Source organism: Haplochromis burtoni, unplaced genomic scaffold (genome assembly GCF_018398535.1).
Source record: "Haplochromis burtoni strain Fernald_Lab_line unplaced genomic scaffold, NCSU_Asbu1 Contig_158, whole genome shotgun sequence".
Taxonomy (NCBI): Eukaryota; Metazoa; Chordata; class Actinopteri; order Cichliformes; family Cichlidae; genus Haplochromis; species Haplochromis burtoni.
The window spans coordinates 620,282-636,583 of record NW_024582519.1 but is presented as its reverse complement, the minus strand read 5'-3'; the positions used below and the strand labels follow the sequence as shown (position 1 = coordinate 636,583).

Genomic DNA, 16,302 nt, shown 5'->3' with positions numbered 1-16,302 from the left:
CTTTTTCCCAATACCTTTGTAACCCAGTTGTTTTGATTAAAGTTTCCAAATTATACTTATTTAATTGTGCTATGAATTTTTCATAATATAATTAAAAGCTGATCATTTGTAATTGTAGACATTAAAGCGTTACATTAAGTGGCTTTATCTGTTTTCCAAAGCAAAACTCTGTAATACATTTATACTCTGTTAGTTTTTTCATACCATGTATAAAGATCTTCATGTAACTTTTGGTCTTGTGTTTTTTTATTATTATTAATGCATTAATTATTATTAATACAGTTATAAACCTTAGTGTAGTTACCACACACCAAAACCATGATATAAATTCTCCTGAAATAAGAAACATTTTTTTTTTTTGCGTAACTTTAAATCAGTGTATATGGAAGAATTTGAAGTACAAACCAAATTTTGGTTACTGAAAACCTTAAAATGTGTAAAATATCTTTTAATTTAACCTCATTTGCAAATAAATGTCAATGTACTAAAACTGCTGCATCTAAACTTTCTCGTTCTTACACAAATCCAAAATGACTTTTGGCCTACTTTTCAGTTCACTCCAATTTTATTTATATAGCACCAAATCACAGCAACAGTTTCCTCAAAGCGCTTTAATTTGTATGGTAAAGACCTACAAATAATACAAGGAAAACCCAATAATCACATTACCGTCTATGAGCAAACACTTGGAGACAGTGGAAAAGAAAAACTCCCTTTTAACAGGAAGAAACCTCCAACAGAACCAGTCTCAGGGAAGTTTGTGGGTGCAGTTTATTTTCTGTTCAGATCAGTAGACAGTATGACTATTATTTGATTCTGCTTTGAAATAATGACTCATCTGTAATACTGTATATAATATGTGATTTCTCTCTCTTTTTATATATATGTTTTCTTGTAAAGTGAGATAAAACCAAGTGAAGTCCCCCTGATGTATTATGATAACACTTTATTTGGCACAACAGATTTCTTTTTGTTTTTTTTAAAAAAAGGAAAAATAATGCATGGGTTTCCCATGAACACTGGATGCACTCCAAATCGAAGTTTGTTTAAAGTTACAATATGTATCATAAAACGATAAGCTAATTCATTGGAAGGATGAGTAAATGTGACAGGAAGTGCCACGCTTGTACCTACTGCATATTAAAATGATGAAAAAAGTAATCAGCAACATTATTATTCATAGAAAGGGCTTTTGTGTAAATGCTAATAATTGTGCATACAGCGATCGAAAGCATGTAATATTAAAATCATACACTGAATTCTGAATATACTTGCTCGCTGGTACATGCGTGTGTAATACTGTGGTGTAATGATTAAATCCTTCACTGTTCCTCAGCACCTTGTCTGTTTTGTTTACCTTTCGTCATCTGTCAAAATAATACGTGAGACTGAGTAAAGACCCTTTGCATGTGACAGCCTCTCTCTTTCAGTGCATTTGTGTATACCAGGTGAGGTGCATTTGACTTCCTCTCTAATATGTCGAGTAAGTTAAACACCTTCCATGAGCTTTAGCAAATTCTGCTGCAAAACAAAGACCCACATATTAAGTTAGGATCCAATAAAGTTTCTTTGCAGAGTTCAGCATGCCAAGTCTTCACACATGGCCGCTCCCATTCACGCCTGTGTCGAGGCCGTCGGTGGACAAGGACGAGGAAGGGCGAGGCCGCGGGCCAACAGGAGTGGCCGGCTGTGGGTGGCTGACCTGTGAGACCATATCATCGGACTCCCAGCGCTCCAGTTCCTCCCTGACGAGCCTTTCCATCTGCTCTCTGTGTGTGTCTGTGTCCCGCCCCAGATGTTCATCCTGACAAACGGAAACAGATTAAATGTCAAACTATGTTAATGTCAGCTCAACTCACACGTATTCATCTCATGAATTTATCCAGTTAACTTATAATAACTCATTCTGAGCTTCTTCCTGAATGTAAGGCAAGTATTTAAAATAAAAGACTCTTGCTTAAATCCTAAATGTTCGATAGTGTTCACCACAGTGTTCATCGCTGTTCAAGGGAATGACTGAGAGTGATGAACCAAACAATAAAAAATCCCTAAAAACCCCAAAAACTAGAATACAGTTTTAAAACTCAACTGAGGGGAGCTGCAGGGTGCAATTCAACCAAAAGTCAACACTACAAATGATGCATTCAGTCATGTGATAACATTATTAACATAATAACATATTAACACCTCACCTCCATGACTCCATCCAGCAGCCTGCTCACCACGTCTCTTCTTTTAAGATTAGCTCTCTCCATGACTTCCAGCTTGACAATCACTGAATCGATCTTCGACACTATGCTGCCGATAGAGTGCTCCATCCTGTCCACACGTCTCACCAGCCTGCACAACAAAGAATGATTTTCTCTCTTGTTGTTAAATGTCATATAGCGCTGCAGCTGCTATCACTCAGAACAGCATGAAATACTACGACGTGACACACAATACCCATTTTTGCCTGCCAACATTAGCTGATGAGTTTAGCTGATGACAAAATTAAATCATTATTACATTATCAGTCTTTGTGTACAGCACGTGTTGGCAGATATGCAAAGGGACGATGCTAACACATCTGCAGTAATACAGATGCAGTTTCGCTAATGTCCAGTGCTGCATATACACCGATCGGGCATTTCTTTATCATGGCCCCTGTTAGTGGGTGGGATATATTAGGGAGGAAGTGAACATTTTGTCCTCAGAGTTGACGTGTTAAAAGCTCAAAAAATAGGCAAGCATAAAGATATGAGTGAGTCTGACAAGGGACAAGCTGGACAAAAACTGCAGCTATTGTGATGTGTTCCTGGTCTGCAGTGGTCAGTAACTATCAAAAGTGGCCCAATGTGAACCAGTGACAGGATGATAGATGGTAAGGCCAAAATGATGCATGTGGGGAGTGAAGGCTGGCCCCATGCATGTGGTGTGATCTGATCCAGCAGATGAGCTACTATAGCTTAAATTACTGAATAAGTTAATTCCCCAGATCTCAGTCCAATCAAGCATTTGTGGGATGTGCTAGACAAAGTACTCCGATTCATGGAGGCTGCACCTCGTGACTAACAGAACATAACGAATCTGCAGATACCACACCTTTAGGGGTCTATTGGAGTCCATGTCTCAATGTTATGTTATGCCTGATTGATATCTATTTATTGTCATCAACTAGAGATGGACCGATCCGATATTACGTATCGGTATCGGTCCGATACTGACCTAAATTACTGGATCGGATATCGGAGAAAAATAAAAAATGTAATCCGATCCATTAAATATCACGAAAGCACCTCACAAAACTTGCAACACGCCGTAACTCACCTCAGAACGTTAGCACGTCGGAGCAGTATGCATCACGTGATAGAGCGGCTGTGGCATGCGGGACCTGTCGGTGGTCTGGATAGCATTTGGAGCTTCGCTAGCAACCCGGCATTTCATCTCCGACAAAGTTATCCCCGAGAGAAGTAAAGCAAGTGTGTAAGTCCATCTCTGAATGTTTGTAAAGCATTCCTGCGTTAAGCTTAACAAGCGACTGCCTCTTCTTGCTGCTACTTCAATCATGAAACTGCTTAATGATCAGCTGATCGGCTTTTCTGTCGCGAGTCCGTCTCTCTGTTTGTTTTTGGCCCACTTTGCACCAGAAAGAGGAAACCAGCGGCTGAACAACAGCAGCACGTTTAAGCTTGATAAGCTGTTGTTAGAATTTATTTAATATTACTTTCTACACCAGGATCTTTTTCTACGTAGCTGACGCTGGTAACTGTGCAGGGGCGGATCTAGCAAAGTTTAGCCAGGGGGGCCGATAGGGCATTAACAGGGAAAAGGGGGCACAAAGACATACTTTTCTTTCTTATTCTCATTTAAAATGTCTAGCTTTTAATAAATAATTATCTGACACCCAAAGTTTTAATTTGATGTAAAATGAATAGAAGTCAATTACTGTATATAGTGACTATTAAGTCTAATATATATACCCTAGTAAGCTATAGTACTTTTTCCTTTGGGAAGGTACCATCTGTGCAGTCTGCAATTTTGTTGAAGAAAGATGTTGAATCTATTTAATATTTCTTGAAAAATAATTGATTTCTGTGCATTTTTTTCACACTGCATCAAATTAAGGTTGATTACGTGATTAAGCATCATGAGGTGGAGCGTGAGGGGTGGTTCCCTATTTTTTATTTATTTATTTTTGTTGTTGCTGGGAGTTGGAACCCTATTAGTTAGGTTGCTTAATATTTACGCTAAGTACTCTTTAAAATACCAGAATAGGGAGGATGGTGTAGGTCTAAGTTTATTAGATTGATCAGTATTGCTGAACTATGAAATATTTTTTTTTTTGATACAGGTATAACAGAATAGCTTTAGTGTAGTTGTTGTTTTAAACTTGAGTATGAACTTATACAAAATGCAGCAAGATATTTAAAAAAACAGTTTTGTTGATTAAAACACACTATATCGGATTCATATCGGTATCGGCAGATATCCAAATTTATGATATCGGTATCGGACATAAAAAAGTGGTATCGTGCCATCTCTATCATCAACCACATAAATTTAATACAGTAGAGTTGTAGTTCACTGACAGGCACAGCTACTGTTACAAAGAAATATTTAACTTACTATAATAAATACTGACAGTTAGAGCTGGGCGATAGAACGATAACGATATGTATCGCGATATAACTTTTACTCGATAGAGAAATTAAGCTATCGCGATAGACCTCGCCGCTCTTGTCCTCAAAAAAAAAAAAAAAAAAAAAAGGTCAGCCAATCCAAATTAAGTAGCGCAGAGCCGAACCAATCACAGCCGCAGCGTCACGTCGCGTGACTTGTTACGTACAGCACAAGTGCCAAGCCGCACGTGTGTTTGTTTGGGAAGCAGCCAGCGGGTAATGGAGGAAATGAGTGTGCCGACTAGAAAAATCAACCGAGCGTGACCGAAGAGAAAACAGATGATGGTTCCAATGCCGGAGAGATTGTCGAACGGAAGAGCCATAGAAGTTCCGTAGTGTGAAGGTATTTCGGCTATTTCAAGTCTGACAAAAAACAGAGTAGCGTGCACTGTAAATTGTGCCGAAAGCAAGTCTGGAAATACAATAAACTGGTGCATGCGTCACACTGTGCGCCACGTTATTGTTTCGGTGAAATGAATTTCTACAATACTGTTACTGTTAATTCTACTCTCTGCAGTGTTTAAATGCTTACATATACACACAGTTACTGTCCGTCCACACATACGACTCGGTTCTGCTTCTATGCCCCAGCTTTGTTTACTTTTTCCCACCGAGGCTTCTAGACTTCTGATTGGCCAACATTTCTGCACGGTTAGGAATCTAGCGCCACCTGCTGCTTTGGCATGTTCATAGCAGCGTTTTCCTTCATTTCTGCCTTTATGTGTGGACGGGATTATTTTTTAAAACGAAAACGGAAAATCTCCGTTTTCAAAAATACCCGTGTACGTGTGGACGTAGCCTCAGTCTCTGACTGGAAGCGCTAATTCGTCATTCGGCTTTTGTCAGACTAAAGTAACTGTTAAAACTGTTTGAAAAGCTAAGCTATACAACAAGGAGAGATTGAGAATTTCCTTTTAGTTCTCAGTTTATTTGATATTGACAAAAGTTAGTCAGTTTTGTCTGTTCTTCTGTAAAACAAACTAAGATTTATTTTTAGAATTAATATTTTGTTTCTAAGTGGAATTGACAATTTAGTCTGTTTCGTTTGTTCTATTTTGAAACTTAAACGCTTTAGCGGCTGCCTTTTGTGTAGTTTGCAATATTTGCCTTTATTTATCTGAAAAAGTCTCATGTTCCTTAAGTACATCTACCCTGTTGAACTTATTATGGGAAATAAATATTTAAATAAAAACAAGCTGCTGATTATTTTACTTGTGAGCAACGGCACATTTAAATCTTACAAATATAGTTATTTGGCTTATATCGTGATAGATATCGTTATCGACTGAAATGAAAAAAACATATCGTGATATGAAAAAATCTCATATCGCCCAGCTCTACTGACAGTTAACAAATCTGTAATAAATCTGGACCTTAGATCTAAACTTGAACTTGCAGCTTCTTGTTGTTGTTGTTTTAGTTTCTGGAATTGACAATAAACTTCGCCTTTAGTCTGTCCAACACTCTTAGGAAATCTGTCATGACTATGTGTTCATTAATATAATAAAAATATATTTAAAAAATAATTATTTGTTCCTGGCAAAATGTTTTCATGCAGCGCAAGTTTAACCTGTACTTCAGGATGTTCCAATGTTTCACAATCACCAAAAACTGTCATCAATTAGACTTCATTCCATGCTTACATCCAGTTATCACCATGGTCCTTTCTCTACTAACTGAGTCTGCCCAGCAGTTTATTTATTATTATTATCTCTTTAAATATCATTTACTGATAAATCTGAGGAAGGAAAAAAAAAAACTTCATACACTTGAAACTCCTCATACGAGACACCCCCAGAGCTGCTACCACGACGTCGAGAGCTGTGACCACTGTCCTCATCGTCGTCCTCCTCTGAGTCATCCTGGGTACGAGGGAAGCTCCGCCCACTGCTGGGTCGAGTCAGCGAACTGCGTTCCAGATCCAAGTCCTCCTAGCGTATGAGCAGAGACACACTGAACATCTGCTGTTGTGGCTGCATTGTTGCACTTATGTGCAGATTGTCTGATCAGTTACTGAAATAACACTCTTTTCTTGTTTTACCAAATGGTAAAAATAAAAGCTTGGGGCTTCACTCACTCTCTCTTTCTCCAGGTCATCTCTCATTTGCTGGTGTTCATGCTCTGTCAGCTCCTGATCACCATCCTGATCGTATTTGGCAAAGATGGCCTGAATCTCTGCATCTGTGTGACCCTTTCTGATCAAATTAAGAGACAGTACACACTGAAGACAGGCTGCATGAGTGTTATATTCAACAAACTGAGCACAACAACTCTGAGGGATTTTAGCAGAATTAGAGTTTCCTCACCCTTTTAGATCCTGACGGAGTTCATCAAAGTTCAGTTTCCCCCCAGCTTGACGCAAACCGTCTGAGATGTCATCTACCGCTGTCTTCTTTAGTCTCAGCTTCATCAAAGCTTTGTTACAACTCTGAGGGAAGGAAACCAGAGAAATATTTCAAATTACATTTACAGTAATATAAATGAGTCTCTTCCATAATATACTGACAGCGACAGAGGGGGGAAGAAACAAAGTACAAATACTTCATTATTGTACTTAAGTAGAATTTTCAGGTACCTGTACTTTACTTGAGTAGGTCTTTTTTCTGACAACTTTTTACTTTCACTCCCTACATTTTGAAACAAACACAGTGTGTTGCTAGATGCACTGATCGGGGACCACTTTTAATTTTGTTGTACCTGTGACAATGACAATAAAGTTATTCTGATTCTGATTAAACGTCCAGCAGGGAGAGAAAAGAAAGCGCTAACTTCACTCAAAGATGGAGAAAGATAAGAAAGACAGGAGAGGAAGACGAGGTTGGATTTAAATGTAAGGACTGCTCAGTGGGATATCATAAACTGGAACTTTAAAGCTTACATGTAAGTCCTCTTGTTTTAAAATCAAATATTGTGTCTGTCCATGTGACATGTGTTTTCACATTGTTACACATGCTGCAAAAAACAGAGGGAGACTAAATGTGTTGTTTAAAGATTGAATGAAAAGACTCTGCAGTTTAGTGCGGGATAAACAGGTTACTTTGCTGTACTGTGGTGGATTTAAAGGTTCTCCCACCTGCTGAATCCCATTTTAGCCTCTTCCCTACTAATTTTCTAGTTTAGAGGCAAAGTCTCTACAATGGAGGAAACAGAAAATAGTGCTATTTTTTTATACTTTGAGTACCTTTATTAGAAATACAATGTAGAATGAAAGAAAGTTTGTATTTCTATGTACTAATATTATTTTATAATTACATTATACATAGGGCGATCGTGGCTCAAGAGTTGGGAGTTTGCCTTGTAATCGGAAGGTTGCCGGTTCGAGCCCCGGCTCGGACAGTCTCGGTCGTTGTGTCCTTGGGCAACACACTTCACCTACCGCCTATTGGTGTTGGCCAGAAGGGCTGATGGCGCAATATGGCAGCCTCGGCTACAACTGTAGCTTGCCTCCACCAGTGTGTGAATGGGTGGGTGGATGACTGGGTATGTAAAGCGCTTTGGGGTCCCTAGAGGGGACTAGTAAAAGCGCTATACAAATACAGGCCATTTACCATTAGTATAATACAAGGTTCAGTTAGCTTAGCACAAAAATAACTGGTAGAAAGGTCCTTCAAAGAGCTACTTTGAGTACATTTTAGAGCCTGTACTTTTTTACTTTTACTTGAATAAAGAAGTTGACTCAATGCTTCAACTTTTACTGGAATATTTTTTAATACCCTTTAGTTATACTTAAGTACAGAATGTCTGTACTTCTGCCACCTCTGAACAGCAATAGAAACACATAACTGCAGTCCTACCACTTTTTCTCAGCAAGGAAAGCCTGAAAAACCTCACAAAAAGCAGAAAATACTGCCCACCCAACACTCCACACATGGTTCAGATAGATTCAAGAGAAAAGCATCAGTCTTTTTGTTAAAACTACAAAGCAGAGTTTTTACACTTGAATGCACCACAGCAAGACCTGATGTCTGCCCATTTTCCGCATAACATCATCATTATGAAACTTAATTTCTTGTGACTGGCTGCTCTTTGCATTTCTTTGAAGACAGAAGTTGTGCTTTAAAGCCCCGCCCCCATCTCAGCCACATCCAAATTCACAGCTCTGACGTCCGGAGTTTTTACTTCCCACTAACTGATGAAATGAAAGTCATGGTTCTCCCTATTTATTTAGATACAAGCTTCGACATAACAGCCCAGATTCGTTCCAAGGTGCCTGCTCAGGTGAGAGGACATGGTCTAACTGATCTTTAATATGAGCATCAAACAACATCACAGTAAATATACAACAGACGACAAAGTGTGTCATAATACTTCCCCTGTTAAGATTCAGTCACACCCAAGAAATCACACTTTCAGGTGTACATGCTTATACTTATTATTATTATTATTATCAAAGCCAAAACCAATTTAAAAGAATTCTGCCTTAATAACAAATAACAATGAAATAGAAATGTTGTTCAATACCTTCTTAATAAGGTCTGTCATTTCCATCTCAGACCTCTGTTGGGACATGTCAGCCTTCACCTCAGAGTATGTGTCATTAATAATAGCCAAGAACATGTTCTATGTAAAAAATAAAGAGAGAAAATATTGTAGGATAACTGAGCATTAATTTTAAAACCCAGAACAAAGGTTACTTATTTAACAAATCACGTGGATTCTCTACTTACCATGAGAATAAAGAAAATGAAGAAGACAAAGGTTGTAAAGTATATAGGTCCAACAACTGGATGAGCTTCTTCAATTTCTGAGAAGTTAAAGTCTCCCAAAATGATACGAAACTGGGTAAATCTATGCAAACAAACAAATAAAACATTTTAAACGACAATAGGAAACAACACTGGTTTGAGGTGTTCCTACATTCATTAGCTAAATTTTCAAGGCTCTTACATGCTGGCTTGGAAAGTGCTGAAATCATTGACTTGAGTTCCAAACACCAAGTAGGCCAGCTGAGCGTAAGCCAAGAAAATGATGAAGAACATGATGGCAAAACCCATGAGGTCCTTGGCACAGCGAGACATGGTGCTGGACAGCTGACTCATGGTCTTATTGAAGTTGATGAACTTAAAAAGCTGAGAGGAAGTGAGACAGTGTTCGCATTAGTCGACTCTGCTGCATTGGTAAATTCCACTAAGTGTTCCTTGAAGGTCTCTTGGATGAATAATGAAGTAAAGGAAGAAGATTTTTTTTACCTTGACCCAGGAAAAGAAGACAATAACCGCAGCCATGTTGTTAAACTGAACCTGCAGGTTGGCTAAAGGCTCAAAGCTGGGGTGAGCAGTGTGGTTCTCCAACAGGCCTCTCAGCAGGTTTCCAACCATGGCTGTTCTCGTTATGTTCATAATAATGGCAACAACGCTCAACTGAAAGAAACAAACAAGTGAAAGTCTGTGAATATCAAATCAAATCAAATTTGTAATCATCCTAAAATTAATCTTGATACCCACCGTGACAATAAGAACATCGAGACAGTTCCACAGGCTCTTGAAGTAATGTAGGCGGTGGATGCGGATCTCCAACACTTCCTCCACCACATAATAGAGAATGAATAGGCAGAAAGCCACTTCACACATCCCAACAAAATAGTCCCAGCTGGACACGTATCGTATCAGTCGCACCGTCTGGAACTGCCAAGAGGTCACTACGCCACCAGTAGCAGGGAACTCTGCCAGCAACCTGACAAATGCACCACATTTAGTCAGCTATTGCAACAGTAGCTGGCATTGTTATGTTGTGGAAACAAATCAAACTAAAGTGTGTAAATCAAGAATCTGGCTGATGATAAGTCAGGAAGGAGCATGATTAGGTCTAATCCTCATTAACAATGGAAGGCAAAGTAGATTTAAGTTGGTGAGTATTTTCCTCAGCAACTTCCTTCTTGGATTTAGCCATGTGTATACATCCATACTAGTCACCACCATTGAGGTTCAGCAAAGTAATGTGGATAGGCACCGGGTGATAACCATATGCTACCACACACATTTTAGTTAACAGAATACTAAAAGCTTTTTACTTTTGTTAAATTCAGTTTAAATTCAAGAATCGAATCCAATAATAGGCAATTTGACCTAAGGGCATTTTTCACCATTTCTGCTTATAAAGACCTTAAAACTAATAGTCCAGTCATACAAGAGGAAAATCTAAAAAATGATATATTGAAAAGAGGAGTCTATAGTAAATTTATTCTGTGCTGCAATTAAAACTGCAAATTTATTTTTAGATTTACTTTATTTTATTTTCAAATTGTGAATTTTCAGTAGCAAACTCAGGAAACATTAAAATTAGGCATTTTCTTGAAGATATTTGTACCTACGTTTAACTATAATAATGATTTCAAAGTATGTTATCTGTAGTTTTGTTATTATAGTTTCAGCTCAATAAATCTGTTACAACCCAACATTATAATTTATGACAAGGCTATTGATTCTTACCTGGCGATGCAGAAAAGATTTATGTTGCTGTTGTAGACAGAGAAGTCGAGGAAGACTGCCCTAGTGCCTCTGTCCAGCCACAAGTGATCTTTCAGAACCTGCAGCTGGATGGCTGACTCCTCTTTGGTACGAGACAAGTCTTGGTAATATCCTCCACCTCCATATTTAGACACCTGACCTGAGTAACTGCTGCTATTCATCTCGCTTTCTGGGGTGTACAACCACCTGACAGAGGCCAAGAGAGAAACATACAGGATGTAGATAGTAATATATCTGCATCCCATATGATACAAATTCATGTAACCAATTTAAACTCATGAACTTACGCGGTTCCATTCTTGGGACCAAAGGGGGCAGTATCCTCATTGGTCAGGGTGTATAGGTTGTAGCAGTCCTGGACCTCATCCCTCAGATCTTCATGGACAGAGCAGGTCTCATTGTGGACCTTGACCTGTCGGAGGCGCGGCACTCCAAGAAGGAGGTTCTCGTAGTAGATAAGACTCTGATTCTCTGGCAGGCTCTTATTATTGTACCACACCTCCCAGTACATGCCATTGAGGAAAGGTCCCTCTGTGAACTGAGAGTATAGGGCAGACAAAAGCATGAAGAAAGATCTTTAATTCTTGTAATCAAAAGTGTGGTTTATTACTAAGTTTGCACTGATTGAACTGATGGACACCAACTTCACAAGACTAAAACTGCCATGCACTTTTAAAAAAATAAAGAAATAGTTCACAGATGAGATCAACACCACACTCACATGTATTTGATAAATATGAACCGAAAGTTAAAGTTTCTTAGCTTACAAACTAAAGATCAAGGTCAAACTTATTTATATAGCACATTTCCAACAGCTCATACTACATATACAAAGTACTATACAAACTAAAGAGCAACTAAACAAGGAAAATGCACGACAATGATGCAATAAAAACAACAACAACGAATAAAAACAACAACGATGACTGAAGCTGTTAAACAAGTAATATATTTCTGTAACGCACAAATACAACCCCTGGGATAGGACCAAGTCCAGTATGTGTCCTTTTTCATGAGTGGGGACAGTGACCCACTGTGTCAGGTTAAAAGAGTCATTAACATTTAGAAAGTCCTTGACCAGGGATTTAGCATCACAGCAGACATGAATATTAAAATCACCACTATCACCAAATCACCAAAATCAGAAACTTCAAATGCATCTCATCAGTAGGGAGCAAATAAGCATTAGTTGAAAAAGTTGACTTTAAAGTACTCCTTTAAACATGACCTTCCTTTCTTGAGATGTTGTGAAATGATAACAAAACTGCAGAAAAGTAAAAGACATCAACGACAGGATGAATGTTACACTTTACCTTCCAGAAATCCTCCATGGTTGACAGGCTCCTAAAAGTAGAGGGGTCCCCGGCAGACAGCCGCGTGTCCAGGAAAAGCTGAGACATGACTTTGGTGTAATGGTACATATTTACACTCACCATCCCATAGGTCACTGCAGAACAAATCAGGATATGACAGGAAAGAGAAGGAAATTTCTATTAGCACCAGCAGCAATGACACAGTTTACATGCACTCTGACTGTGTAAGGACCCTATGAACATTTAAATTCAAAATTAGGCTGAATCTACTTTTAATTTTGTAATGCATTATTATTCTCTGTGGTTTTTCAGTAGTTCTGGAAAATGCCTTTAACAGTCGGGCTCAGGCTGGCAAAATAAGCCTTAATGGTGTCTGCCAGGAAATCATTTCCTGATCCACCCTAAACCACACTTTGGCATTTTTTATTGCAGCAAGAAGAGAGAAGGGAAAACTTTACCATGAGTTCTTTTTATTTTATTTTAACTTTCTTCCCAAACATGCCACTTCTTTTTGCCATTTGAAATTTGTGCTGTTTTTTGAATTTATGCCCGTTGACAAATGCTGAAATTTAGATTTTCTGCCAGACTCATTAAGCTGTGAGTATAGAAAGTAAATTTTCAGCAACAGGACAGATGCCACATTTTAAACAGCTGTCCATGAGTCACTCTCAGTTCAGTCCACAACTGTTATCTGGAGCTTAATTTATGCTATCTATCAGGGGGATCTCCCAAGTATTTCTTAATAATGATCAAAGTAATAAGTCACTTCTGAGGAACTACTCCTAAAGGACACAACAAGACTCGCATCTTTACTTACAGATACAGATGGTGATCAGGAATGCGATATATGTGAGCATCTCCCTCAGTACATTCCTGAGGTATCTTTCTCGACTGCTGTCACTCTCCTCCATCAGCTCTGTGCCCCACAGAACTACAAAGGAAACAGTTAACTATTAACGTGCAACATTTACACAGAGACAAAATGTGCAACTATCTCAGGAAAGTTTAGAAGAGTGACAACACTCGAGGCTTCCATCTTTGCATAAAACCTGAGATAAATAAAGGCTTTGACACATCAGGACAATATTAGTGCAATTATTAAACTCAGATTTACTGATAACAATAGAGAAGAAAGCGGTGGTCATACAGAATTCAAACATATATGTGATTCCTTACTTTAATGGACGAAAATAAAGTATTGTTTTTTATTATGCGTGCATCGTCTTTATTAACAGTTACAAAGTAAAAACACAAATAACACTTAGTAAAAAAAAATAGCATGACTGTCAGTGAACCGTACAAGTTTTTTTGGCGTTATTCTTTACAATAAGAATAAAAAATCGTCACCTACTTCTGATTTTCTGGAGTATCTGCTTCAGACAGCTGGGGTGCCCATGCCTGTCTTGCTGCTCCAAAGTCGGGGTTGGATAGAGTCCTCCTCGGGGGATGTTGGTGCTGCTGCCCCCACGGTTGTAGCTACCCAGACCGCTGCTGCTGCAGCTGCTGCCGGAGGCCGTGGACGCCGACCTTCTCCCGGGACTCGCTTGAGGCCAGTCTGCTTCCATGATCTCGTCCTCTGGTTCAAAACCCGGGTTATCCCGGCTCCACGCCTGTCGCGAAGGTGGGGACGGGGTGCCTACGACTCCACCGAGACCCAGGTCTTGATGCTGGATGTTCTCCATCTCTATCCCTTCACTTGAGTCGAGTTTGTTTGCCGACCTAGCAGCCTGGCTCTGAGGCAGCTGCTGGGGTCTGACTCGAGATGAACTCATGGTCCAGCTATTATTATTATTTATTTATGTATTTTGTTATTATAATATGGTGCGGGCATGCGAAAAAGCTAAATGTTACCCATAAACAGCAGTGACTGAAGCTTTCAGAGGTGACAAACTAAACTGTTAAACGCCTTAAAAAAAAACAACCAAACAAATAAAGCAGAAAATTAGTCAAATGGCCAATTGAATGAGATCACAAAACCTTGCCGTGTGCGTAAAATTCACGGTAAAGAGATCTCAGTAACGATGTCCTGCTCCTCATAGCTAATGCAGTAGTTTCCACCCTCAACAAACCGTTAGAAACTTCCCGAAAAGTCCCGTGAAAAACGACGTCCGTTTCAAAGTGATGCCTTTAAAGTGGTTAAAGTTGTTAGATAAACAGGTATTTGGACTGAACTGTCCGCCGCATTAAAATGCCGTGTTTACGTGAAAAAAAGAAGATAGTTTTCTCATCCCGGGACAGCCATCTTGTTCTTGTTACTCTTCCCCAAAAAACTCCTTGGGTTGGACTCGGGTTACAGTAGAAGTCATGGCGTCGCAGTAAAGGATGGAAAATACCACAGGGGGAACTTTTTTTTTTAATGAAATTGATATAAAAAAAAATTTAACCCCAATGTCTTAATAAAACTTAACAAGATTTCACTGTTTGGATTTACAGCGTGTAAAAGGTGTAGGGTTGTATTTAATTAGTAAAACCCAGAATTCAGAATTTGAAAAATAGTTGTAATTTTATTTGAAAACCTTTTTTTTTTTTAGCTTTCTTTTAACAACCAGTAAGCTTTGCACTTACTGAAAATGTAACACAGGTTTTATTTATAAAGTTACACAAGCGCTGCGTGTTTGGGTCTGTGGTTGCTATGGCAACAAGGCACTGGGCTAAGAGGAGCGTACTGACAGGAGGTCAGAAATTTCAGTGCTCCACATGCAAAAAACAAACCAAACCAAACAAAAAACCCCGTCAAACTCAGCGGGAACTATATTTGATCTGCTGCATTTTAGCTTCTAAATAAAATGCATGATCATGGCCGTAAATTGGTCAAGCTGACCCTTTGGTAATAACGTGCTTTCACACTGGGCTTCTGTAGTTATACATGGGTGTAACAACAACTCTAAAATCTCAAGCACATATTTAAAAACAAACTCCACAAACAAACATGGTTTCAGTAATTTTGTTTAGTTAGGTAATGATGTTAACCTACGGTCTGCTCTCCATTTTGTTAGTTACTATATAATTAGTATTATGTGTTTTCATGTGTCCAAACATTATGCAAAAAAATTTTTCTCAATACTTTGGAGGTTAAAAAAAATGCAACTTCAGATTTTTTATTTTGGGTCTTTCCAGCACTCTAGTAAGCCATGATAATGGAGGTGTTACATGTATAATGCACCGATGATCAGGCTCTGACTTTCTCTGCACTATACATCCTAAATTAAAAACAAAGATGTATGATATTAAAAAAAACAAGCTTGTCTGATTTCCAGATTGTAGATATTAAAAATGTACAAGTCACTCATCTTACAAAATAATTATTTCGACTTTAACTTTTATATATTTTTTAAAACATCAAATCAGCAAAACTTTGCCTATTCACCTAAATTTAGTAAACCAAACTGTTTTAAGAAACATTGTAAAAGTATTAAATCAAGCTTTTTTTTTCTATTTACGTCAGTGACAAAACACATATATCAACCACCAAGCAACCAAGATTCATTATTTTTAACCTTTCCCTACATTTTGTGCAGGTTTTTATTCTTTCTTTCTTTTTTTCTTTTTTTTTTTTTTACCAGCAAAGAAAAAAATGTCCCACAGTAACAGGCATTAAGCCTGTTTGACCACATGGTGGTGCTTAATATCTACTTTTGGGAAACCCAAAATCAAAGATAGAGTTAAATGTCAGAAATCATGCTTCACTGTTGTTTCATCGGTTTAAATAACCTCACTTTTAGTGTCAAGTCTCAGTTAAGTTTCACAAAGCTTTCTTTTGCTCTGTCTCCACAGGTAATTAATCCGAAGACAGAGAAACATACAGTAAACATCTTAGAGCAGAACAGTCAGTGCACACAAATCAAAATAAACTAACAACTT

The 16,302-nt window shown here is 38.4% G+C and overlaps 1 protein-coding gene across 2 annotated transcripts; it reads right to left on the bottom strand.

Moving 5' to 3' along the window:
- Positions 1 to 546: 546 nt before the first annotated feature.
- Positions 547 to 14,735, bottom strand: pkd2 (polycystic kidney disease 2). 2 transcript variants are annotated; one of them, XM_005932356.3, is made up of 15 exons: positions 13,793 to 14,735; positions 13,259 to 13,372; positions 12,442 to 12,575; positions 11,416 to 11,666; positions 11,090 to 11,314; positions 10,106 to 10,334; positions 9,851 to 10,021; positions 9,549 to 9,730; positions 9,329 to 9,449; positions 9,123 to 9,221; positions 6,968 to 7,089; positions 6,739 to 6,856; positions 6,429 to 6,589; positions 2,193 to 2,340; positions 547 to 1,804 (listed from the first exon to the last, which is right to left on the bottom strand). In XM_005932356.3, exons 1-15 carry the CDS (start codon positions 14,211 to 14,213, stop codon positions 1,595 to 1,597), a joined length of 2,706 nt encoding a protein of 901 aa, XP_005932418.1. In that variant the 5' UTR covers positions 14,214 to 14,735; the 3' UTR covers positions 547 to 1,594. The 2 variants fall into 2 exon arrangements, with proteins under 2 accessions (XP_005932418.1, XP_005932417.1); XM_005932355.2 differs by having other exon boundaries at positions 6,429 to 6,592; positions 13,793 to 14,734.
- Positions 14,736 to 16,302: the final 1,567 nt, after the last annotated feature.